The sequence below is a fragment of the Nanorana parkeri genome, unplaced genomic scaffold (genome assembly GCF_000935625.1).
Source record: "Nanorana parkeri isolate BGI_ZX_2015 unplaced genomic scaffold, ASM93562v1 scaffold49, whole genome shotgun sequence".
NCBI lineage: Eukaryota > Metazoa > Chordata > Amphibia > Anura > Dicroglossidae > Nanorana > Nanorana parkeri.
Genome location: NW_017306317.1, coordinates 784,429 through 811,573, shown reverse-complemented (window position 1 = coordinate 811,573; position 27,145 = coordinate 784,429). Strand labels below are relative to the sequence as shown.

The 27,145-nt window shown below is 39.9% G+C and overlaps 1 protein-coding gene across 1 annotated transcript in view; it reads left to right on the top strand.

Moving 5' to 3' along the window:
* Window positions 1–27,145, top strand: part of DROSHA (drosha ribonuclease III) — a 239,833-nt gene that overhangs the window by 148,051 nt on the left and 64,637 nt on the right. Inside the window, exons 19-21 of the mRNA XM_018574114.1 lie at window positions 910–970; window positions 1,752–1,811; window positions 21,450–21,549. Of these exons, the coding sequence (XP_018429616.1) occupies window positions 910–970; window positions 1,752–1,811; window positions 21,450–21,549 (221 nt within the window). The remainder of the gene's footprint in view (window positions 1–909; window positions 971–1,751; window positions 1,812–21,449; window positions 21,550–27,145) is intronic.

Below are 27,145 nucleotides of genomic sequence, written 5' to 3'. Positions count from 1 at the left end.
CCCCCCCCCCCCCATTATCTTCTAACTAGCCCTGTGCCAGATTTCCTTAATAAACTTATAGGCATTAGATGACTTCTGATTTAGACATTTTGTTTTATTTTTTGTTGACCACCAGCCGAGACCACAGTCTGCAACTCACTGGTGGGGGGTTAAACAGTGAAGTAGGTTAAAACCTTGTTTGATTTCTACCCTTTCCCCTGGTAAATATTTGCAAAAGGTGTCTGCGGCACTCCTTCCCTCGCTTTCTTTATTGTTAATATTTAAAGGGTTGAATGATGGCACTGTTTCTGTTCCTCTATGCAACTGGGAAAGCCCTCTGTTTGCTGTGGCCATCTTTCAGGTTCGTGCAGTGCAAATTACAGTATTATTGTACAAGCTGCATTGATAACAAAGTCCTCTGTTAAAGAGATTGCTGAAAAAGGAGCTCATACAATCAATTATATATCCGTGGTGTTTTTACTTGTCTCATGATATTATTTCTGTTTCGCCTCCATGCAGGCCATAACTGCAATACTAAAAAAAAAAGGAAATTGAGTGCATTGATCCTGTAATTGTTTGTTGAAAATCTGGCCTTACAGTAATTATGGCTTTTGTTGCCCTTGCCCAAATGAATCTGTGGCCAAGTAATTTATCCCCTTTGAAGAGCATTGTATAAAACGATGGGATTAAACAGATCTAATTGCTGTTCGCGTTAACTGTAGTAAAGAAGCCGAGTTGAAACATAAATTTCAGGCCATCTAGTTTTACAAGCATATGATGAGAAAATGCTCTTATATTTTTACGAGTGCCAGCTTCTGAACACTATTGATTTAAGTCATTCTCGACGCATTTCTCTGTGAACTTTCGGCTCTCAGTTTTATGACTGGTTGATCTGTCACTTATGATTACTTTTATTTTGCATGGATACAGGAATAAATACGCTGATAAACATTATGTCTCGTCTGGGGCAAGATGATCCAGCCCCTTCACGGTAAGAATAATTTCATTTTATTACCCATTCCCTAGTAGTTTTAGAGCTTCAATATTTTACATGTCTTTGCATGTTTTTGTTGATTTTGTTTCCCCTTTAAATAAAAATTATTAGCTAATGAAAATAGATGACTGCACCAGCCGGTCTGCAGCATATGCCAGAAACTTCCAGTTACTTCTTCTACAACTGCTTCTTTCACTTGATGGCAAAATACTACATAGTCATCATCTCGCCTGCCATTTTACAGAATTCCACCTGAACTGTCAAAGCCAATATCTGATCTTGTTACAGTGTATTTGCCCTGTTCGTCCCCTGCAAAATGCTTTATGAGAGAAAAGTAATGACTCTGTTTATTCTGTTTTTGTTGGCTTTGTGTTTAAAATATTGAAATTGTGAGCTTTGTTGTTGTCCCAAGCCCAATATCCACTTCAGTATAGATCCATAAAAAAAGCATGCTGTGTGCTGCACTAATTCCATGCTCCTGTACACCCGCAACTTGACAATCAATAGGATGTTCTTTGTGTCCAGCATCTGGCTTAAGAAATGTATTCTAAAGCATTTTTTCTTTTAAAAAAATGGAGTGTGTCATCATCACCCTACTAGCAGGTCTATAATAGTGTGTGTGATTTATATATATATAGATATAGATATCTATATCTACATAGATATAGATATCTATATATATATACAATTTTACTTTTGCACAACTGTTAAAATGCAGTAGCATTGGTCCCCTTTATTTTCTTTTGTATCAACAAATAATAGAACTTTTCCTTTTCAGAATAAACCACAATGAGCGCTTGGAATTCCTTGGAGATGCTGTGGTTGAATTTTTAACAAGGTAAACAGCTTTTCTCTTTTACTTTTCACTTGAACTTTGTGAATACAACTCGTTGCTTATCTGTTACATTTTCTGGCACAGCAGGTTGATATTACATAACATTTTATTGTATTAAATCTTGGGTGGCGGGCACTGTTCATTGAACTTGCTCAGTCATCCTATATGTTGACATGATCATTCATTCTGTCAGTATATACCGGTTTATAATGTGCTGTCAGTTCCTATGCTGCCTTTACAGATAGCATTGAAAGCATTTTGTTGTATCTATATATGTGTGATGTGATTGGCTGCCCTAGGTTGTGCTTCTATATTCTGTTCTGTTAGCTGTTTCGACACATAAAAGGGAGGTGTTTGTGCAGGTAGCATTTTATAAAAACAAAACAAATTATGGGACCGGAACTTGGGAGTGTGGCTTCACTTTTTTTGAATCTGTTATATGTTCAAGTGGAATGAGCCATAGAGGGGATGGTACCTGAGGTGGAGGAAGTTCAATGGGGGGAGTGGGGGGGGGGGGTCTCTGGTGCTGGTTAGGTCATGAAAAAAAACTTACCTGGACTTTTTTTTGGAAGCGCAGCACACCACAATGCATAGTGCATCTCATCTGTTTGGTGGGCTGAAGTGCAGGCACTTCTGTTTTTACTGATAGGGTACCATTCTATGTATATAGTCTTTTCTATACTTTTTTTGCTATATATGTAAAATAGATCTGTTTGTATGTATACAATGTTATGTAATTGTTTGTATATATAATTTGTAATAATCTTTGGTACTGCCATATTTGCTCTGTACATATTAAGGTACTACATATGTTTTGCAGTGCGATATAAAGGTTATGCATTACTGCTTCGAATCACAGTGCATGTCTATGAGTCGACCATATGATTTGAATACAAATACACTTCATATAGGGGCTCATTTCTTATCTTAACAGTCAGTATTTAGGTAGTATAAAGGCCGCTTTACATCACTGCTCTTCAGTAACACCTGTTCCCTGTATTTGGCACTGCGGTGCTATGCATTGTGAATAGCACCCCAACACACCGTCACAAAACTGCAGTGCACCACAGTGCGGGGTAATGCACTCCTGTTCATTGCGCTTCTCTAGCAAAAATGCTGCACGCCTGATTTTTGATCTGCTGTGGTTCGTTAGACACCCCATTAAAATAAATGGGCTGCTTTGACATAACACTTGTTAACACTAAAGCATTAAACACACCACAAAGGACTCTGGTGTGAATGGTCTCTGACGGTAATGGCTAATCTAGTTTGCCTCTTGTGACTTATCTACAAAACACTACAAAGTGGCAAAAAAGGAAAGGGGTAGCTTCTAAAAATTGTGACCATCACATAAAATATTATTAATAATTATGAAGGCTGGCACTGTTCACGTCTCCTGAAAGTTCCCTGGGTGTTATGCTGTTCCAGTGTCTTCAATATTATACAAGTCACTGACCTGGAGCCAGCATGCAGATCAGGAGCTATTAAATTCTAATTTTTCCTAGCCAGTGATTCACAAAGTACTGAAGCCACAGACAGCCCAGAAGCAAGTTTTTTTTCCACAGAGGTCAACAATGGCAGTCCTCACTCATCAGTGGTTTCCTCTAAAGTAAACACTGCAATAATAGCAATAATTTGAATATGTGCTAACTGAAAGTACACTGTAATTTCCCTTTAACCTTGCATAAAAGAGTCAAGCAGCTCATCAATACCTAACAAGACAAGGTACATGTTGAACTGGAGAATTGCCAGCTGTGCATTAAACAAATAAATTCACCAACTCTCAACCATGTGACCCAAGAAAGGGAACCAAATAAAAAAGAAAACTTCCTTTTATGAAAGCAGGGGTGCCATTTGTGTGTGTTTGCAAACAAATGCAACATAGAAATTTCCCAGCACGCTTACCAGCTAGCCTGCAACAAAACAAATTTGCCCTATCTAACAGCATGCGTTCAAAACAGAGGTTTTAGTTGCACATGTTGTGCAAAATATGTGGAAGCCACACTGCGCGACTGAAATACAGATTTTACAATTAGAGGTTGCTCACCGCAACCCCCATAGGAATACCTAAACTTCTCACCTTCTAACATTCCCATGCTGGTTGCCACATTTACACTAATTATCAAATTCTATACTCGGTAAACGATCAATGCTTCTAAGGGTGTTAAACGTAATTCCTAAAACATATCATGAATTATATAGTCACTGCACATAAAGGTTAAAACTGATTTTTAGTGTAGATAGATTGGGGAATGGTTTAGACATTTATCTTTTTTATAGTTTTATAGTTTGGATATATTAAGGGATGGTTAAGACCCCTATCCCTAGATTAGGAAATGGTTATTCATTTGTATTTCCCTGTTTGCTCCCATCAGGGAGATTTCACTTTCTAGCAGTAAGAGGAGATCTTCTTTTTTTTTTTTTTTTAAGTAAGGGATATCTTCTCATACAGTTGTCACCAGAATTTGCTTACCCATTGGGAATTTTTCCCTCCCCTCCTGTTGCTGGCACTATATGGAGACAGTGTTTACCAGGACCAATAGTGAGGGTTAATCTCTCTAGAAGGGACATATACAGCAATTAACTCTATCCAAAAAAAGTTTTGGTTTTACATACACAATTGAAAAAAATATAGTGTGGATACCATTCATGTGCTGCAAGCCACAGCAACAAATCAGAGTCTTGCCTCAGTTCTTTAAACCAGAACAGACATTTGGCAAGAATACTGATCTTTTCTCTGACTTTCCTTGATCTGCATATTTGTTCAAGGTCAGTAAATCGGAAAGTATTCATACCAATGGGTCAACACAATTGCCATGCAGTTGTTTCAAAAGAGGATCAGCAAGGGCAGCTTCATATTTCTTTACAACATATTTACTTTAAACATAGCCCTAGATATGTGATGAAAGATTCACTTTACTCATGTACAAGGCCAAGCAGCTGCTTTTATATTTCATAGAAGCCATTATTTGCTGGCAGTGCACTGTGAGTTATAGATACTTCCCAGTTTTTACCCCTTATGAAAGATTGGGGTGAATCTCTTCTCGTTTCTTGTTTTGTGTTGCCTCTTTTGGAGCTGACTTTTATCACTAGGAAAGCTGATATTTCTGAGAAATATAAAGCAACAGCCCTGATGCGGTTAGCAACCTAGCAATGCCATCTGGAGAACGATCAAACAAAATTGATATAGCCCTACCAGGCACTGGCAGTTTCAGAAATGCATTTACATTTTCGTCAATATCAGCGTCAAATATTTTTCCTCATGTGTTAGCCCATAGACCTGTTTATCATCCCTGTTCTCTAGGTACCAATTGTACGAATATTCTCTATAGTAGTTGTATGTGCATGTGGCACTCGTTCCTGCAAATAAAATTTCAGCATGTCCTTCTCTTGCATTGTAAGGACAATAAAAAAAATTTATTTGCTGGTGTTTCCAGCGTCTGCAGTTTTTTTTTTTCATACTCTTGCAAAATTTAGGATGTGTTTAATCGCTTTCCTTGGCATAGCAGACAGTCTAACCTTGGAATTTGCACAAAGAAATACAGCAGTATATATACAATACTTTGTTGTTTTTTTTGCTTGCTTCTGACATACAACCAAGAAACAAATACAGTACTGCAGACATTTCTAAAGTGCGGTTTTAGAACTGATTTATGAAACATTTCTAAAGACCTGCACCAGCAACCTGTGAAGAAGGGAAAAAATATCTGTAATGGCCATATTTTTCTATAATAAGAAGCCAACCGAGTCTTTCACAGTAAAGAATTAAAGTAGGACAGGTTATTTTAGAAGGAAACACAAACTTGAAAAGTGTTTTTTTTTTTTGTTTTTTTTTTTAGATATGCTTTATTGCACATAGCGATGAAAATACCTGAACATCTCTCCTGAGGTTAACCTGGCTCAGGCAATGTGCACACAAGAACAAAAGGAACACTTGGCATGTATTGTTGTAGCTTGCCATGTGCACCTCAGCACTGACTGAAAGTGTATGTAAACCCTAACAATGAGCCTTTTTTGCTCCCTTTTGGTCTTCTAAATATATCAATGAAAGGATTTTGTTATACAGTATGTATTCCATAAGTACCTGTTAATCTTGCGAGCTGATAATGTCCTGTGCTCTCTGCCTGTGCACAAAGAGGGGTTATGGAGATCAGTGATAGATGGGATGATAAGGATAGGTCTGTGTTCTTTGTAATCCATCAGAAATTTAGTAGGGAGGGCTGACGCCACATGCTTAGGATTTCAAGGCTGTGTTGTCATGTCAAAGGGGAAGGTAGGAGCATATTATATTTCTAGGGCATTTGCATATATTTTTCTGTATTCACAATGGGGGGAATTATCAAAACTGGAGCAGACAAAATATGCGGCAGCTGTGCATGGCAACCAATCAGCTTCTCTTTTCAGTTTGTTCAGTTAAGAGTTGAAAATGAAAGAGAAGTTGATTGGTTGCCATGCACAGCTGCTCCAGATTGTGTCTGATCTAGTTTTGATAAATTCCCCTCAATGTGTTTAAAGACTAAGTTTACCTTTCAGACCATGTTTCATGTTAGACCTATTTTCAGGATATAACATGACACACGGTCACATTGAAAACACCCTCACCCCCATCCCGCCCCGACACTTGCCTGAATCGCAGTTAAATGCTGGTAAGCAGGCTGCTCCTCTTTTTGGCAAATGGTGTAGCTGCGTGTGGCTCCGCCCACACAGCCGTGTCATCCATTCACAGTTCGTTTGACAGAATTTGTGAATGGAGAGACTACAGGTCCCATAAGCCATCGAGTCACTTGTAGTCTATTCATTCTTCCCCTTGCCTCTGTTAATTATGTTTGTACCTTGTTATAGACAGGAGGGAGCATCTGCAGGAGCCAAAGCATTGCACCCATGATCCACTGATAGTGGTTGCAATGTTTTACTGGCTCCAGTGCAAAAAAAAGCACTATTTTTCTTTTATGAAAACGGGTGTTTTTGTTATTTAAAAAAAAAATAGGTGGATTTTACCTTTAAATTAGTCATGGCAAAATGTGCATTTAGGAAATATGTAAAGAGATATATAGAGATGTTCTTTTTAAAATGCATTGCGCTGCTTGCTGCTTTTTATCTTTAGTTTTTTTTAGAAATATTTAACTCTATAGCAAAGGAGCATGTTACTACACATTTGTATGCCCTGCAAAAATGCATCATATCTAATATTATCCTCAAAACACACCTGGGCACGTAGACAGTAATAGTATATGCTGTGTCCTTGAGTTAAAGTGGACCTTTACCTCCTTTGACTATAAATCACATCAGCATTAAGCTCTGGATGCTGATTTGAAATCATCTTACATTCATTAGTTAAACAAACACATTTTTATTTTACTTACAATTTCTTTTTTTTCCACTTGCTGGTCCACCTTGGCACAAATTATGTAACCATGCCCAAGTGTTGCATCCTGGCAAGGTTACATCAGCAGAGCATTGCTGGGAAATCTCATTGCAATCTCATGAAATCTCTGGGAAAGGCATTTTATTTCAATGAGATGATGTGCATGGTCTCATGACCTAGTCACATGTGCCAGAGTTCCAGGAAGTAAAGGGAAATATATTAATCTGCCCTTAGTAAAAATGGCAACTGTGAGAAGAGAGGGGAAGAAAGGAAAAACAAGGTATGCAAAGAATATAAAGCCTATAATTATCCATCATTTTTTAAAAGTATATATTGCCAAAAGTATTGGGATGCCTGCTTTTACACGCACATGAACTTTAATGGTATCCCAGTCTTAGTCCATAGGGTTCAATATTGGTTTGGCCCACCCTTTGCAGCTACAACAGCTTCAGCTCTTCTGGGAAGGCTGTCCACAAGGTTTAGGAGTGTGTCTATGGGAATGTTTGACCATTCTTCCAGAAGCGCATTTGTGAGATCAGGTACTCATGTTGGATGAGAAGGCCTGGCTCACAGTCTCTGCTCTAATTCATCCCAAAGGTGTTCTATTGGGTTGAGGTCAGGACTCTGTGCAGGCCAGTCAAGTTCCTCCACCCCAAACTCGCTCATCCATGTCTTTATGGACCTTTCTTTGTACACTTGTGCGCAGTCATGTTGGAACAGAAAGGGGCCATCCCCAAACTGTTCCCACAAAGTTGGGAGCATGAAATTGTCCAAAATGACTTGATCTGCTGATGCCTTAAGAGTTTCCTTCAGTGGAACTAAGGGGCCAAGCCCAACCCCTGAAAAACAACCCCACGCCATAATTCCCCTCCACCAAACTTTACACTTGGCACAATGCAGTCAGGCAAGTACCGTTCCAGACACGTCCATCGGATTGCCAGACAGAGAAGCGTGATTCGTCACTCCAGAGAACACGTGTCCACTTCTCTAGAGTCCAGTGGCAGTGTACTTGGAGCTGCTCGGCCATGGAAACCCATTCAATGAAGCTCTCTACGCACTGTTGTTGTGCCAGTCTGAAGGCCACATGAAGTTTGGAGGTCTGTAGCTATTGACTCTGCAGACAGTTGGCGACTTCTGCGCACTGTGCGCTTCAGCATGCGCTGACCCCGCTCTGTCATTTTAGGTGGCCTACCACTTCATGGCTGAGTTGCTGTTGTTCCCAGTTGCTTCCACTTTGTTATAATACCACTAACAGTTTTTTTTTCTTTTTTCATATTAAAACTTTATTTTTATAAGTAGATCACAGATAGCGTATTCTCACATAAATTATCAATTAGAACAATACATTCACATTATTTCTAGTGAAATAACATCATATCATTTATAAATCCCATAGATAGACATTGGACCTCAGTCCATTCACTTACTGAACAAACTTACACCAAACACACAGCAACGACAGCAAAAAAGGAAGAAAGAAAGAAAAAAAAAAAGGAAAAAAAGGGAGGAGCACCCATTTACGTTCATTTCCCCGTATAATTTTACCACCTTCCCACATATTTATACCTCTATTTAATCTCTCAATTAGCCTCTAGTATGTTCCCATCTAAGAATCTCTGTTGCTGGTTTAATATCCTTCTCTAGCCTGCAAGCACAAAGACCAGGTTGCATGGAATCTATCTTCTCTGTCATACAGTTTAGCTGTCAATTCCTCCATATACATCAAGTGGTCTAATTCCGCTTTCCATTCCTCTACCCCTGGAACCACATCTGATTTCCAATGTCTTGGAATAACGGCCCTTGCAGCTATCAGGAAGAATCTCAAAAGGTCTCTCTTGACAGATGCAAATGAGCCAGGGAACATTGACAGTAGGGCTACCTGTGGGGTTCGAGGGGGTGATAGATCTGTTGTGTTTTCATATATATCAAAGACCGATTTCCAAAATGGTCTCAGTCTTGGACAGTCCCACCATATATGAACCATTGTGCCCTTTGCCATTTTACAGCGCCAACAAAGATCAGAGCATTGTAAGTACATTTTCTTTAAGACAGACGGATACCTATACCATCTTGTAAGAATTTTATAATTCCTCTCTTGCGCTACGCTTGATATACATGTTTTATGCGTAAAGATACATGCTTTTTTTTTATCCGCCTCTGAAAAAGTATTGTGTAATTCTCTTTCCCAGGCTGTCATATAGGAAGGGAAGTCTTGGCATCTGAATGACAGTAATATTTCGTAAATTGAGGATATAAGATGGTTTGGGGCTGTCCTCGAGGTGCAAAGCACCTCGAAAGGCAGCAGTTCTCTATGAAGATTCACTTCACTTTGTAATGTATGGAAAAAGTCTCTCAATTGAAAATATATTAACCAGCTTCCCCCTATTCTTTCATTATCTCCAACTAGGGAAGGGAGGGGAAGTATCCCACTAGGGGAAAGCACATCAAGGTTGTATCTCGGGTCCATTGAAGCAACCTTGGGCAGGTAAGACCTGGTGGGAAGCGTGGGTTTCCCAAGATTGGGGTCAGGGGACCGACATAAGACGAAATACTCTCATTTTTAACAAGGTAATCCCATAACTTAAGTAAGGGAGTAAGGCAGAATGGTAAGTCTAGTGTCTGCTGACGATCTTGAGGGTCTATCCACGGATATGACCGTAGTGGAATGGATACTAAGGCCTCCTCAATGCCTATCCATTGTTTATTGTTTAAGTTATGGATATAATCCAAGATCCTTGTTAAATGTAAGGACATATAGTAGTATTCCAGATGTGGGAGACCTAACCCTCCTTTACATTTAGGACGGATGAGAGTATCATAACTTATTCGTACGGTAGATCCCTTCCAAATATATCGGCTTACAAGTGTCTTCATTGTATGGAAGAAAGACCTAGGTATTATTATCGGGACTGTTTGGAATATATAAAGTAGTCGAGGGAGGATGTCCATTTGAAAAAGGGACACCCTGCCAAACCAAGAGTGAGATTTAGGAGTCCATTCCCTAAGCATGCGATCCACTAGTGTTAGTAGAGGTCTGTAATTAAGCTCATATACTCTATCCAGATTTCTCGGTAGCAGTACACCCAAATATTTCAATGCGTCCACCTTCTAACCAAAGGCAAACTCCCCCTTTAGGTAATATTCAGAGCCTCTGTCTTGTGGACGTTGACCTTGAAGTTGCTTAGGGATCCGAATAAGCGAAATTCCTGTAACAAAGCCGGGAATGCTTGTTGTGGATTTGTTATATAGAGTAATAAATCGTCAGCATAGAGACTCATCTTATAATTCTCACAGCCAATTTCCATGCCCCTAATCTGTGGGTTATTTCTAATAGAAGCTGCTAGGTATTCCATGGCCAGTATATAAAGATATGGAGATAAAGGGCAACCCTGCCTTGTACCATTACGGATACTCACAGGTTGGGACAGAATACCATTTACTTTAATCCGAGCTGTTGGGTTGTGATATAGAGCCATTATTTTAGACAGCGTATCTGATGTTATACCTATGTGTATCAACACTTCTCTCAAGAAGGACCAGCCTAATCGGTCAAACGCCTTTTCGGCATCGATCGATAACAGACACAGAGAGGATTTAGTTCTCCGGGCATAGTCAATGAGAGTTAAAGATTAAATAGTGTTATCTTTTGCTTCACGGTGAGGAACAAACCCTACTTGATCTAAGTGGACTAGTGCTGGAACATATGTTTTAAGCCGATTCGCCAAAATTTTAGCATAAATCTTCAGGTCTAGGTTAATCAAGGAAATATGTCTGTAACTTGACATGGCCGAGGGATGCTTATCAGTTTTTGGAATAATAGCAATATGTGCTTCCTGTGTCTGTGTTGTAAATAACTGAGTGGTTGAGATTGAATTAAATGTAGTCTCTAGTATAGGTGATAAGGACTTACATAAGTTAACATAAAACTGTGCAGAAAAACCGTCCGGTCCTGGGCTCTTACCTTTGGGTAAAGAGCCGATGACCTCGTCTATCTCCTTTAAAGTAAAAGGTGCCGCTAACAAAAGAACTGCTTCGTCAGAAAGTGTAGGAAGTTTATTTGTGTTAATATAAGCACGTATGGTGGTCGCTGAGTCCCTATCTTCTAATGAGTTAAGGGGCATCAGGTTATATAAGTTCGAGTAATACAGTTGAAACGACGCAGCTATCTGCTCTGAGGAGTGCACCCAGCCTTTATCTGGGCACCTAATCTTAGCTATATAAGTTCTATAGTGAAGGCCCCTAATGGACCTGGCTAAGGATTTCCCACTCTTGTTTCCAAACTCATGCAGGTTACGTAAGGTTAAGTCCCTATAACGTGTATATGACTGTTCCAGAAGTTTTGACAGCTCCAGATTTTTAGCAGTTAATCTTTGGTATATTGTCTGGTCAGGTCTATTCTTATGTGTTCTTTCCAGCTCCTGTATTTCTGTAAGCAGGGAGGAGATCTGCTTGTTTTTATCCCTCTTAGCCCGGGCACCGTGTTTAATTAAGACCCCGCGCAGGACACATTTCAATGCCTCCCATTTAATGGGGGGAGGAGTGGTGTCCTGGGCATGGGTTGTATGAAACACTTGGATGGTATTTTCAAGATCTTTCTGGACGCATGGATTCTGAAGGAGAGTCTCATTTAATCGCCAAGTAGACCTGTTTTGTACTGTGCCTGGGAGCCCTAGTGTCACCATAAGAGGGGCATGGTCGGACCACATTTTTGTTCCTATAGTTGCTTGGGGATGCCAATTGAGTAGACAGTGAGAGGGGAAAAAGTAGTCAATGCGACTATAGGTTGCATGGGCTGAGGAGTAAAACGTGTAGTCTCTGACCATTGGGTGTAAGATTCTCCAGATGTCTACCAGTTGGAGCTTATGAAATCTGTTTTTGATAATATTTATTGCAGAGTACGGTAGATGTGCCCGCTTAGCAGTTGACCGTGGAATATTTAGTAGCAAGGAAATTTCATGGATGGACTTATTGCACAGGTGGCAACCTACCACGATACCACACCGAATTCACTGAGCTCCTGAGAGCGACCCATTCTTTCACAAATGTTTGTAGAAGTAGTGTGCATGCCTAGGTGCTTGATTTTATACACCTATGGCCATGGAGTTGATTGGAACACCTGAATCCAATGATTTGAAGGGGTGTCCCAATACTTTTGGCAATATAGTGTATATTTGAAGATTGTCATTACTAAACATTTCTAAATGTGCCTTTGTTGTTATTTTGAAGATATGGGTAAAGTTCCTCTGAGTTGATCAATGCAGTTCAATGCACTAGGTATAACGGAGCCCTTAATGAGAAATGTACTCAACTGAATGGCTCAGTACACATGGTTACTCAGTGAGGACGTAGATGTGCTGTGATAAAGTAATACAAACTTCAGCATTTATTCACATTTACCTTTTACTTTCTGGATGGCCAACATTTGGGGGTGTTATAGAAGCAACAATCAGCGTTTTTGCTGCTTCCGTGTTGGAATTTGGTTTTTGAATGGCACAAATGGTTTTCGTAGCTGAACAGGATATTGATCACAAGAGATTGGGACACCAGCATTGGGAAAAATTAAGGTCCAATGTTTTCTAAAAGGGTAATTAAAAAGGCTAATTTATACTTCCTTAGCTTTTGATTAAAGTATTTCTACAAGCCAAAGTTGAGCATGCAAACTCTAAAACTTTTTTTCAAGAATGAATCCAGATCAAACAAATACACATTGCTCAGGAAAACATTGCTGTACATTTTTGCCCAAGCATTTACAATCATCATGTTTCTGAACAACTGGCTCCAAGTCTCTCAGCTAAGCTTTCCTGAACTTCCTGTCCAGTACAAGATCACAAGAAGGATAGAGCAGACTCCAGCAACTGTTCGTCTATTAGCTTGGAGGAGGGAGGAGAGGGGGCCAAGAGGGAGAGGAGTAGCTTGATTTGCTGTGTCTGTGTGTTTGTGGATGTAGTCAAGAACCAGCTGCACTCCTTACCGGAATAGTAGTAAACCTGCCAAGCAGGTGGGTGCTTGTAGTGACCACGGACGGCCCCGTGTACAATGCAGATCTAGAAAGGATTGTCACCAGCACACCAAAAGTTTTGAAGCAAAAAGTCCTTTATTGACAAATCGCCATCCATGGAGACACACACAGCTTAATAGAACACACAAGGGTGACTGCATAGCACTTTGCTTGAGAAAGCAGTCACTCTAAAACAGGAAGTCAGTACCTGCTGATTCTGCCGGAAACTAAAACCTTTAACATCAAGAAGCAGCATCCATTGAATGCCATCAGCATTTGAAATAACTTAAAATCCTTTTGACTTTAACACACATTAAACCACATGCGCGGTACTGTAACATATGGTGCAGTGCTCTTTTTTTTTTCTTTCTTTAAATGCCACCCCAATGCACATTTATATTAGTGCACCACCATGCTTATATGCAAACCATTTTGTGTGTTGTGGTGCACTGTTTTGCATATTATTATTATTATTATACAGGAGTTATATAGCGCCAACAGTTTGCACAGCGCTTTACAATATAAGGAAGACATTAGTATCAAAATACAATTCAAGACAAGATGGTAAGGAGGGCCCTGCCCGTGAGGCCTTACAATCTAAAAGGCATTTTAGAACCTGCATTGTGGTGCATTGGCAATCCAATTCAGTCAAAATAAATAAGCTTTTATAACGGAGCATCAAAGTTTCAACTGATGCACCCAGCAATGTTAACGCAGCCTTAAAAATCTGTAGTTTAAGCCTAATTGGACCTGATACATCCCCGGTAAAGCTAAACATGGCAGATGATTGACCCCTTTCATATCGGAGAACTGGTTTCTCTTGCTTCCTGTTTTTCAAGTGTATCAGTCTCCAAGAAGCTATAGTAATGTGACACAGCAAAAGCCATTATCTTTTGCATCACCAGCCATTTAGGTGTTCTATCCTTAGGATCAGACCCCTTGTTATCATGATAGTAATATTAAACATGGCACATCATGGGTTACGTGGTGGTGTACCACTAGCGTCTGTAAACGTTGGTTGATGACTTAGTGCACTCATCTCATCAAATGAAACCTATGCTGCTCCTTTGAGTTGTAACATGTTTGTTCTTGAAACTGTTGTCAGTGTTCTTTGCCACTGCACATTTTTTTTCCTTTTTAATTATGAATACAGTGCATGTTTCTGTGCTCTTAGCCTGTAACATCCCTCTTCAGTTATGTGGCTGCCTTTGAAGTCTTTTACAGTGCTGATGGGCTCAAAATGTAAGATTACAGAATGAAATCCAGCGTGACTGTCGTGTCAGATGCCTTTTTATTTTATTTTTTTTTCTCCTCTCCTCCCTCTTGAAGGGATCAGCTTGCCTGGAACAGATAGGCAGCTTCCAGAGCTTGAGTCCAATTTGCAGGAAGAAGGCCGATTATTTCAAAATGTTTGTCACTTCTCCTTGCTGTGATTTATCTCTGATCTTGTATTTCCTAACCTGAAGTGAAAAGCTTGTTTACAAGTGAGATTAGTTTTATGGGAATACACATCGGAGGGGATTAGATGATAGAAAAGCCTTGTGTGCAGAATGGACTGGTTAAGGTTTAATTCATCTTGCCTGAAGATTCAGCAATTACCTTTTGAAACATTCCTAAAATTTGTAATAAATGAATAAAAAATTATATATACATATATATATATATGTATGTGTGTGTATATATATATACAGTGGGGCAAAAAAGTATTTAGTCAGCCACCAATTGTGCAAGTTCTCCCACTTAAAAAGATGAGAGAGGCCTGTAATTGGCATCATAGTATAGATTCCATCTCCATGTTGTAACAAAGAGCATGGTTTTACCATTTCAAGTACAAGTATTCAAATCAAAATAAATGGTCTGGTAATTATAACTACTCCACAGTACCATAAGTTTTTTTTTATTACTGTAAATGGGGGGGGGTCAAAGCTTTATATTATTCCCAAGTTAAACATCTATCAACAAAATGTAGCATTTATTTGGTAGTCTGTTGGCATATAAAAGACACCCTTTTTATTAATGCCATACAAAGTCCAGAAGCTAAGCTATGTGTTCAAAATTACTTTTTTTCTATCTCAATCAATTATTACACAGAAAGGGAAAGAGGAGTTTACATTCAGTTACTTGTTAATTGCAATGACCTTAGGCCTCATTCTCTATGCTCTGATAAGTGTTACCAGGAGCATTGTGTAGATATAGGCCTGTCTTTGGAGGACACAGGTCCCAGTGCTCATTGACACATTGCCTAATGTTGATTGAAACTGACACTGCGTGTATTGGATGCATTAAAGGAGAACTATGGGGTTAAGGCTTTCCCCCCCACGAGCGTCCTCCCGTCACCCTAGGCTCGCGGTATACTGAGACGCCGCAGCTGAAGCGGATCCTGACAATTGTGCCGGGATCCGCCCAGCTGCATGACTGACAGCTGTACCCTCCCCCGTCCATTCCGCCAGTCAGCGCCTCCCCTGTGTTCGCTCACCTCCCGATCTACTGAGCCAACCTGTGACCGTCTCATTGTCACAGCTCGGCTAGAACTATGAGGTGAGTGAAAAGCACTCGCCTCATAGTTCTCTAAGTAGTTGGCCAAATGTCACGCAGTATTGACACTCTCAAGAGGTCCCTAAGGGGTTTGTTTGCATCAGGAGATTTGTATGTAGGTATGTAGGTAGCTTGCTGGCACCCTTCAGTTAACTAGACAGTGAGCTTATTTGTGTATCACTCAGCCGTAGAGCCTCAAATCATCACTGAATTCTTGTAAACACGGACCTTCCATCTGGGTAACATTTGTTCACTATGGTACCTGTGTGTTGTAAAGCAGCCACCACTCCAAGGTCAATCCTGTGACGGACTACATGCTCTCATTTAGTTTACCAATTTGAATTGAGATTGTAGTCCATCACAGGAGTGAGCTTGGAACAGTGGCTATTTTACCACACAGACAGGGACCATGGGGAACAAAAGTAGCCCCCCTCCAGAAGGAAGGATTGTTTGAGGATCTACAGCTGAGTGATACACAAATAAGATACATTTTTAATTTAATAGTTAGGGTATTTGAATGCATTTTTAAGATTTAACTCCTGAGTTTAGTGTCCTTGAGTCTGACTTTAAAGGAGAACTATGAGGCGAGTGATTTTCACTCAGCGTCATAGTTCTAGCTGACTTGTGACAATGAAACTGTCACAGATCGGTTCGGTAGATCGGGAAGTGAGCGAACAGATACCGGCGCTCGCTCACTTCTCGATCCTGTGCCGGCAGAGAGCCGTGACAGGGGAGGGACTGGATTCCCCCCTTCCCTGTCCAAACTTCCAGCGCTAACTGGCGGAACGGACGGGGGAGGGAGCGGGTACAGCTGGCTCTGCCTCCATATAGGCAGAGCCAGCTGTCACTGACGCAGCTGGGCGGATCCAGACATAATTGTCGAGATCCCTTTCAGCTGCAGCGTCTCAGTATACCGCAAGCTACACTGAGCTTTGGGAGACAGGAGGACGCTAGTTTGTGTCCTCCCGTTACCCTTAGGAGAACTATGGGGAAAAGCCCTGACCCCATAGTTCTCTTTAATGTACTTGTCTTTGACTGCAAGGGTTAAACACTCCCTGCATTACATCTCTCACCCTCATTTTTCCTTAGTCCTCTCACACATGGAACAAATATGTCTTATGTAGCCAATGACCTCTCAGTGTTTCTTCTAGACACTTATCTGTGCTACTGCACACTCACACCAGTCTTCCCCACTGTAGAGCCCAATGCTAGCACCCATTGGTCACATTTATGAATTTATTAATATTGTCCTTGCTTATTATAGGGCTGTGTAAGCCTTGTGACTGAAAGGTGGAAAAGAATAAAAACTGACAGCGATGAGTAAAAACACACAGCACACTTGTCATGTTAACCCTTAGAAGATTATTTTTTTTTAAATACTGCTATAAAATAATGCTGTTGTAACACAAAAAACATATAATAATGTATTGCTGTTGTTGTTGTATTATAGATTCTTTAGTTAAACATTTTACATGTTCTGAGGCATCATGCACACATACATGTGCTTGAGGCCTTAGAACATGTACAAATGTACATGGAATGATTACCTGCAAATTGAGATATATGCTTGTCCCTGGACACAATATGTCTGCATCCAGGGACAAGCATATATCCTGATCGCAAGTAACTGTTCCATGTACAATAACAGTGGGCAGCCATGGACAGATGCAGCCACTGTTAGCCTGTCATTCACTTGAATGGGCACGGTGGTTGCATCCATATGGACCCACCTGGGGTTATTGCCGCAAGAATCTGCAGGTTCTTTCCGAAGATATCCCCAGACGCATATAAAAGCCCCGTGTGAATATAACCTAATCTCATGCAAGGGATACTGCCTACCTAGAGAGTGGCTCTTGCTCTCATTGAGGCATTCATTAGTGCACCTATCTGTTCTGCTTACACAATCTCTATGACTCCTGGGATGCTTATTTTTCTTTCTTAATTTTTTGAGAGGCATGTTGCACAGAATCCTGTGATCATACCGCAAAACACTCTTTGTATCTAGCTACAGTACATGAAACAAAACTCAAATTTAAGAACAACTTTTAGGCAAGAAGCTTTTATATTTTTTGGGAACTCTTCTTTAATTCTTATTGCTGGAACTGAATTTTGTATACATAAAGCTAGTGCAGAGTTGTTTCTTATGCATTTCTCATTAACCTAATCAATCTTATGTTTTTATTAATGCGTTCCGACAGCAGGCAGGTTTTGCTTCCTCGATGTTGGCAGAATAATGCACTCCCAGGGAGACCTGAGTAATGTATTTGCAGAATGAAGGCAGTATAGACAGACACTAGAGACAGCACATTTTGCTGCCATATACTCTGACACCTTTTGTTCCCTGACTGCTCTTGCTTAATAACTCAAGCAAACGACACAAAACCGGCATCATTCTTAGAACTGGCGCTACTTGAACTGTAAGAGAGTAAAATACTTCATTCTCTGAGATTATCAATTGGTCCTGTCTCTACATCTGAGGAATATGTAGCCAAAAAAAGCCCTTGAAGTCTGATAAGTATTCACAAGTCTGTCAGAAGCATTGCCCTTGCATGTGACAGCGTAATTCTCTGTTTGTACAACTTATTGTAATGTAAGTACAACCAATCCACTGGAGACCAGTTCTGTACTATGGGTAGGCTAATTTTTAAAATCTTAAAGTGTATTTTACTTTTGTAGCCAAACTGGGATGACACCTGTTTTATATTTGTTACATATTCACATAGCATAACTTTAAAAAAAATTTGTAAAAATTCTGCTTACCTTTTTAATTGATTGTTTTCTTGCTAGGAAAAACGTAGCTTTTCCTTCTATGTAATGTTCATGAGCAGGCCATGGGGCGTTAGTTTGCCATAATGAATCCTGTCTGTACTGTGCTGGCAGTTTTCATTAGTCACATACTAGATTGGAACACTGTCTGTCCTCAAAGATGTCAAGGCTTGGGTTCTGCCTTGTATGGTAATGTCCCTGTTTGCCCCTTATCTGCACATTACTATCTATTTAAGACCCCTGAAGCTTGCCTATAGTGTCCTATGTATCAATTTGCTCCATGAAAACAGCCTAAAAGGTAAGAAAAATATTTTTTTAAATACTTTTTAGGTATTCTGTGTAAATGGGAACACATAATAAAGATATAGCAGGGTTTCTCAAACTTGACTACAAAGGTGAAACTACACTTTTAGGAAAGCATAGGAACACTTGTTTTGTAGGGGAACCAGTACCCTTTAACAGCATTTTTTGTTCTGGTGCAAGTTTGAAAATAAATAAATAAACATTGGTTACCTGATAACTGTGGGCAGCACCGAGCATATTCCTCTTACAGGTAAGCAAATGAAGCAGTAGGGTGACAAGCTGCTACGGAGATGCATTGTTGTACAGTAGTACAACTGCTTGCTTCTTTGCAAATCACAGCATTGATTTTCTGATGAGTAAAACCTTACTGTAACAAAAATATTAGTGAATGTGATTGCCGCCAATAAACAGTAAAATGAATAAATAAACGCAAACTGGAATAAAATTATTAGTAACATGTTAATAACCAAGAGACTATGAATAGGTAACCTTTAACAGAGTTGACAAGGCTGACAAAAGTTGTAGCTTTAAGAGAATCACTGTTAGGTTTATGCAAGAAATGTAATGTTCAGCCAGAGTACTGATTGCCCAGTCTTGCTTTTTCAAGAGGTGTATTTGCTTTGCTTAGCTTTGTCAGAGCCTGACACCGTAAGTGAAATTGTCACAAACCTGGGCAATTCAAACTGAACATATAATCAAAAATACAGGAGAGGTTACCTTCAGTGAAAACAGCTTGTCGAAATGATTGGCAGATCTAGAGATTTAGGCTCAAAATAGGTCAGATACATTTTTGTTGTTTTTCCAAATATTTGCTGCACAGAAGCCTGCTTTTTTTTGGGATGCACCAAATAGTTCAATTTAAAGTAAAGATGCAACTAATGCACAACCTGCAATAAATAATGGTTCAGAAAATTAGTCTGTCAATATTTGTTGCTGTAGAGGTGTGCAGTAGTGCAGCATGAAGATGATGGAGTGAGACATTTACACATTCCACTATATGCCAAATAAACTACAGTATCTGTTCAGCACCATAATAGTTTTACATTCAGTGCACCAAAGTAAAATGTCACATGTGACAATTTTATATTCATGAAAAACCACCAATCTTAGTTTGTCTGGTCCAGTGTCTCCCAGTTCCTGCAAGCAGATATCTCTGTTACAGGGCCCTGTCATTAAAGTGACACTAAACCCAGGAGTTAAATCTCAAAAAAGGCATTCAAGTAACTTAACTATTAACATTACTGTACCTTATTTGTGTATCACTCGGCTGTAGATCCTCACATCCCCTCTGAATGTGTGCTGACACTGTCCTTCCTTCTGTAGGGTAGCCACCACTCCAAACTCCTTCCCGTGATGGACTACAATGTCACATTTAGTTTACTAATTTGTATTGGGATTGTAGTCCATTACAGGAGGGAGCTTGGAGCGGTGGCTACTTTACAACACACACAGGAACCATGGGGAACAAAAGTAGCCACCCTCAAGAAGGAAAGACAGTGCAAGCACCAATTCAGAGATGCTTTGAGGATCTACAGCTAAGTGATACACAAATAAGGTTAAATTTTTTTATTTACCCTAAGGAGAACTATGGGGAAAAACACTGACCCCATAGTTCTCCTTTAAGAAGGCTCCATGTTTAGTCTCGTCAATGAGAGTACCAAACAAAGGTCTTTAATTAGTCACATGGCAAAAATAAATATCTTTATCTTAACCCCTTCATGACTGAGCTTGTTTTTAGTTTCTGTTCGTAAATGACTGACATACTTTTGACATTTTTGCTGTGTGATTCTTCCACGTCAGTAATATACTTTCTTACATAATTTACACTAAAGTTTTGCTTGAAGGTTGCCTTTTAGCTTATCAAGATCAGAAATCGCAATAAATGAATGTGAAATTATAAACATTTTGTCAAAATGTTTTTATGCTAATGCTAAATTTTCGCGAAATGTGTACTTTTTGAACTATGCTGTAGTTTACCTTTACATGAAGGAAGAAAAGAAGTTGTAGAAAATAGAAAACGGGGGAGTGGCAGAACGGAGGGGGCAAGCAGGAGGTTGTTTGTAGAAGAAGAGATATGAAACGCAAGGGTATCATCAGTGGGAAAGCAGGGACTGCTTTTCTTTAATCACTCATATAGGCTGTTATTTCAGTACATTTTCATTTTTATTTCTGGGATTTCAGTAGAAGTACTATTATATATACATATGCAAGTGTGGGGTTCAAGTGTTTCTTTATGCACTGAAAAGAACTACTTTCCATTGCATTGCTGGTTTGTGCTGTTTGAAAAAATCCCGCTGTGGATTCTCAGATATTTCTATTATGCTTTATTTCGAACACTGAAAGGAGAAGCCGGCCAAGTCTGCAGGTTATGGAATATGTAGCAGAGAAAATCTTTGCCGGTAAAGCTTTTGACACCACTCAGGTTTCTGCTTTAGATATCATGTATTGATCTGCATTTTTCTCTCCTGACAGCTGGCTCCAATTTGTGTACAAGTACAATGCAGTGGAAGTGATAGATTAATAATGAATAATATCTTTCTCTAATCTATGCATATTTCACAACACCAATAAATGCTAATTCTGGCTGTCCATAAGCAGCACAGTTTGATCATCTCTGCTGATTGATTTTCTTTTGTGCCAGTTATGATTTTCTTTCATTTTATTTGTATCACAGTGTCCACCTGTACTTCCTGTTTCCCTGCCTAGAAGAAGGAGGACTGGCCACATATCGAACGGCTATTGTTCAAAATCAGCATCTTGCCATGCTGGCTGAGGTAATAATACCTTTAGAATGTAGTGATTGTGTCCCCGTTTCTCCTCAAAGAGTATTTTCTTTCTGGCAATTCTCTGCTAGCCTCTTCTGTACCCCCCTTCTGCCTTTCCCTGCGCTATTATTAAATATCTACAATGACAGTGGCTACTTCTATTTATGCCATTCAGGTCTATTTACTGCATAATATGCAGCATTTTCTCATCCACAATATTTAATATCCGCAGAATCTCTTTCAAAGTAGGTTCATCTACATTTCAGTGCTTTTGCAATAAAGGTGCTTTCTGCTGAGATAATGGAGAAAAGGGAATGTAAACCTAAGCCCCAAGATGTTAATAATTATTTAAATGAGTCTTTGCACTTCCCACAGTAATAATAAATAAGTTCATAAAATCTATTCACAGCCAAACATTTCTAAGTCAAACCTTAACCGGCTTGTTTCTATGCTGGGAAAATTAGGGGTTGCCAAGATAATTATTACTTTAGAAGAGAGTAAAGGTTCTGAGACTTTTAGCCTTTATTCACACAGTCATGCATTTATCGGACATTTCAAAATAAATGTTATAAATGTATGTGATGATTTTAAATGGTATAATGCACACTGTGCACTTTTATGAATTCAGTTTAGCTGAATTGCAAAAACAAAAATCTGTGCATCCCGGGGCTGATAAGATACTCTGAACTCATCTAAGAGTTAGTTCACACCATATGCGGTCCTGTGCGGTGCGATCAAAATAGTGCTTGCAGCATTTTGATCTCACCGGACCGGGCTGCAGGCACAATGTGCTTTGCGATCCTGTGCGGGCGATTGCATTGCGGCCCGGAGGGCGTGGCTACGGTGCCATTCACTTCAATGGCCCGCCATACCCCCTCCCGCCCGTCAAAAAAGTGAGGTGGCCGCAATTGGATGCAGTGCGTTCCGGCCAGAATCGGACCGAAACACACTGCATATGGTGTGAACTAACCCTTAATGCGTGTAAACGCAGGTACATTTAAATGCACAAGAACGTGATCTGGGAAGTATAAAGTTTGTTGAAACAAAACAAACACAGGAGGTCCATGCAAATAAAGGCTTAGTGGTTATCTTGGCTAAATGAATGACCATTAAAACACATTGGAATCTCCTACATCTTTACCAGTCAGTGAGGAAACTTGAAAGTTTCCTTGTTCATGTTGTGAAATGATAAACACCATGGGACACAAACATGTTTAATGCAACAAATTACGTTTGGAAGCAAGCAGATGAGTCTGTTTGATGTTTACAACTTTCTTGTTATGCAAGTGAGTGGGATAGAATAAAAAGCACTTTGAATACTGGCTTCTGCTTCTACAACAAAGTCCACTGTAGGTCCTTGATCTCAGAAAACATTCTATGATGTCATATGCCATAGAAACATGTTGAAAAGAAAAGTAGGGAATTTGAAATCAAAGGCTAAGAGCAGTATCAATGCAAACTAGAATAGAAAATCACATAGAGGGGACTTGGTGCATTATGACTTGGTAAATGTAGGAGTCATAAGAACCTTTCCTTAAAGCCCAATAGTTAAAAAAAAATATATCAGTTTGAAACAGTTATTCATTCACTACATACATTTTTTTTTTAATGTAACCAGGTTAAGTACCTGAATTTGTTTTGTTATCTCTTCTAATCCGTTATACAGGAGAACACAGACTAGGAAAGAAAGAGTCAGTACTGTGAGCCAGTTAGGCTCTGTTGCATACACATGCTTGAAAAATAGAAAGATACTGAAATTCTTAGGAAACACAAGATGATCTCCTACAACTTCTGTTATTTCATTGTCCAATTCCAGAGTGGGTGTATGGAACTGACCAAGTTCAATTCATTATAAAGAAACTTTGACCCTGAATTGGCAAAGTGGCAGGTTCTCTTGTAAGAAGAACTCCCACAACCATCCTGATAATTGCCTTTACTGCACACCGAAAGAGCAGTGGGGGAGCATGGGGAAGGTATTAGTAGTAGGAGTGTGCTTCTTAGTAAGAAAATCTGTCACTTGTGTCTTGAATAGGGTGCAAGTTAGTTCACCAACCTGACTGTGTTGTCTATCAGGACTGTGTACCGTATATACTCGAGTATAAGCCGTCCCGAATATAAGCCGAGGTACCTAATTTGACCAAAAAAAACTGGGAAAAAGTATTGACCCGAATATAAGCCGAGGGTGGGAAATGAGGCAGCTACTGGTAGATAGATACCAATAAAATTACATTAATATTTATTTAAAAGAAAAATAACCTAGCTCTGTAAGTGGAAAAGGGGGTACAGGGCTACATATCATGTACTACGGATCATTTAACCCATTCATATTAGCAGAGGATATTTGTAAATCTATTGTTCAGTGCACTCTATATGTAGTATATAGTACATGTACATATAGAGTGCCTGCAACAATACATTTACAATGATCCTCTGCTAACATGAATGGGTTAAATGATCCGTAGTACATGATATGTAGCCCTGTACCCCCTTTTCCACTTACAGAGCTAGGTTATTTTTCTTTTAAATAAATATTAATGTAATTTTATTGGTATCTATCTACCAGTAGCTGCCTCATTTCCCACCCTCGGCTTATATTCGGGACGGCTTATACTCGAGTATATACGGTAAGTCTCAGGGCAGGATGGAAATAACTCGTAAGTAAAGACGTTTTTCCACCCCATTGTAGACAGCCCTGGTTGCCAAAGCTACCAAGCACCTTCATACAGGAAGCAGTGGAGTGAGTCACATACTCTCCCATAGCTGGTAGTCCCAGGTATGTCACTTTTCATTTCAGGAGGACACAGCGGCAGGGAAGTAAAGATAGGGGTAAGTAAAATGAGCTGTCATTAAAGTGAACCTGTTGTTTTGGCTTTTGTTTGGCAAACACAGTTCACTATAAAGGACATACAGTGAAATTCGTTTATTATTAAAGAAACAAAACAAAAAAACAGGTGTACATTGCCAGAGTTTTTTGAAAACACTATCTCGAATACCTAAAGCTTCTTTTCCAGACATAATATAAACCCTTTTCTTGCTGACTAGCGTAAAAGGTTTGAAGCTGGAGGATGAAAGCAGAGCTAGCATAGCACAGGTAGTAGAGGAGACATTTCACTTGAGAAAATGGGTAGCTTTGTTGGAAGCTATGGCTTCCAAGGCATTTCATATAGCTTTTATTCAATTTGTACAAAATTTGACTCAAAGCAGCATAAAAACACTCCAGAAAATGTATACAGTAAGTATATTTAGTGATTTATTTATGTGCGGTTTGAGATTTTAAGATTGTATCTTGTCCAAAAAAATGATTTAAGCTTTCACTATTAGCTCAATGTTTTTTTTTTTCCTCTGTAAAGTCATTGAAGCAGATATCCTCAATGGCTATTTTCAATATGTGCTTGTACTGTTCTGTTGCCAGACCCAGTGCAAAAATAACAAAATATTTAAGGCTAGATTCACACTTGTTTGTTCCAGTGTGTGAATTTCAAATGTTTTAGACCTGATTTTAACTGGTTTTACAAAGAAATGTACCACAAACCTATGTCTAAGATAGAAGTGTTTGTCCCAATTAACTCTGTGTAGCTTGACAGCTGTCTTATGACCCCTCCAGCCACCTAATCTCTTATTTATGTTTTTATCGCCTTCTATCCATTGAGATCACTGATATAAGGTCAGCCATAAAGGGATAGGTCTTTTATCAGATTCAGTGAAAGGTCTGTCATGTTCTTGCTACAGTCAACAAAGCCATGAATTTAAACCTGACTCATATTATTCTCATCCTGTCACTGTTCCGCTTATCAGCTTTTATAGAGATTTTCAGTTGTGCTTTAAAGTCAATTTAAAGAACACCCTTAAGCACTTTTAAAATCTTAACTAGTAACATACTCCAATTTGTTTCTTGATTGTACATTACAGGACACAGACAGTTGACCCTTCAACAGATGGCTTGTGCAGCTACCTTCCAGTGATTGGACACTGGGAAATATTCAAAGCTTTAAGACAGCCCTGTATAACTCTCCACCCACTCCCAACCTGCCTCAGTATCTTGCTAGTGTCCTTAAGTGATGGCTGCCTTCTCTCTGCTTTTAGAGAAGTACATTCTGTTCCTGCATTGGTCAGTCTGAAAGGCCACACAGCGCCTGTGCAGCCTCTCTCTGGGAACTACTAAAGCACATGTGCCTGCCATTTTTCTTTTTGGTGCTAGGTTACAAAAGTTGTTTTGCTGCTACTGCTCTGCATGTTTAGTGAATCCAGATCCTACAGACCGCTACACTTGGTTACTGCTGGTGCCTATGTTGTTGGGTCATTAGGCATTCTCCTCCTCCACAGTTTTGAGTACTAGGGTCAAGGGGGATCAATGATGCACCATTGGAGGTGTGGGCAACAGGCTCTGGATTCTCACAGCCTAACATTTGTTCTTGGGAGGATGCTGTTTTTGCCAAGTCCTATGCTGTTCTCCTCCCCTTCACTACCTGCCTCAGGATCCTCTTCATTACCCTCAAGGGCACCCTCCTTCACCTCTGTTATGGCAAAATGAATGAGAGTCTACAGATCCCAGGTCTGTTCTGGTTAAGTTAGACGCGCAGTGTTTTCCAGATCTAGTGTTGCAGACATTAAAGTGACATTAAAATTATTCCCCATTTCCCGTTGGCTTTGCTGTGGAAGGAGTTACCTTGCACTGCACTACCTTTTTTTCCACGCCATGCACAACTATTGTTATACAGTTGTGCTGCGTTGCAAATAAATGGCACTAGGTGTGCTGTGCGCTTGTGTATTTAGCGAGCCACTTATAGCGTGAACCGTTCCTTAAGGATCGGGTTCTCCCCCCTTTCCTGTGTGAGACTCATTCTACTAGATCTTTAATCGCCTCTTGGAATCTTCAGCATCAAGCAACTGTTCCTCATATTTGCTAGGCTGCTACCCAGGCTTCTCTTTATACTTTCTGTAAGTTTTACCAGGTTGACATTTCAGCCTTATCTAATGCCAGATCCTTTTGGCAACTCTTTGAGCGGCAGGCAGTCCCCATTTTCTATTGTTGGTTCTGTTAACATTTATTTCCTGCTGCCCACCCCTCAGTTGGACTGCTTTTGGATGTCCTAAAGGTTTAGGATTTCCTGACTGTAAATAGGGTTTGTGCTTATGATCACGCTCCTGATACTGCTTTGCTGCAAAACTGAGGCATGCTGGTAGTGGGAGGGGTTCTATCCTGAACTAGCCTATAGTTTTGGGGGTTTTTTTGTTTGCCAGTGTCCAACCTGGCATCTACATAACCGGAAGTATTAAGACTTTGTGTCCCTCTATGGCAGGGGTGGCAAACTGCGGCCCTCAAGCTGTTGTGGAACTACAAGTCCCTTGAGGCTTTGCAAGATTCTCACAGCCACGGGCACGACTCGCAGAGGCAGATGCATCATGGGATTTGTAGTTTCACCACAGCTGGAGGGCCAGAGTTTGCCAACCCTGCTCTATGGACTCTAAGAAAAGGATTTTATAGAGAGTACACAATTCCTATTTTACTGTGTATGGATTGTCCATGCATCTAATAGGCATACACATGTAGCCTATTTTTCATCATCTCATGTAAATAATGGCCACATACACAGCATTGCTCCCT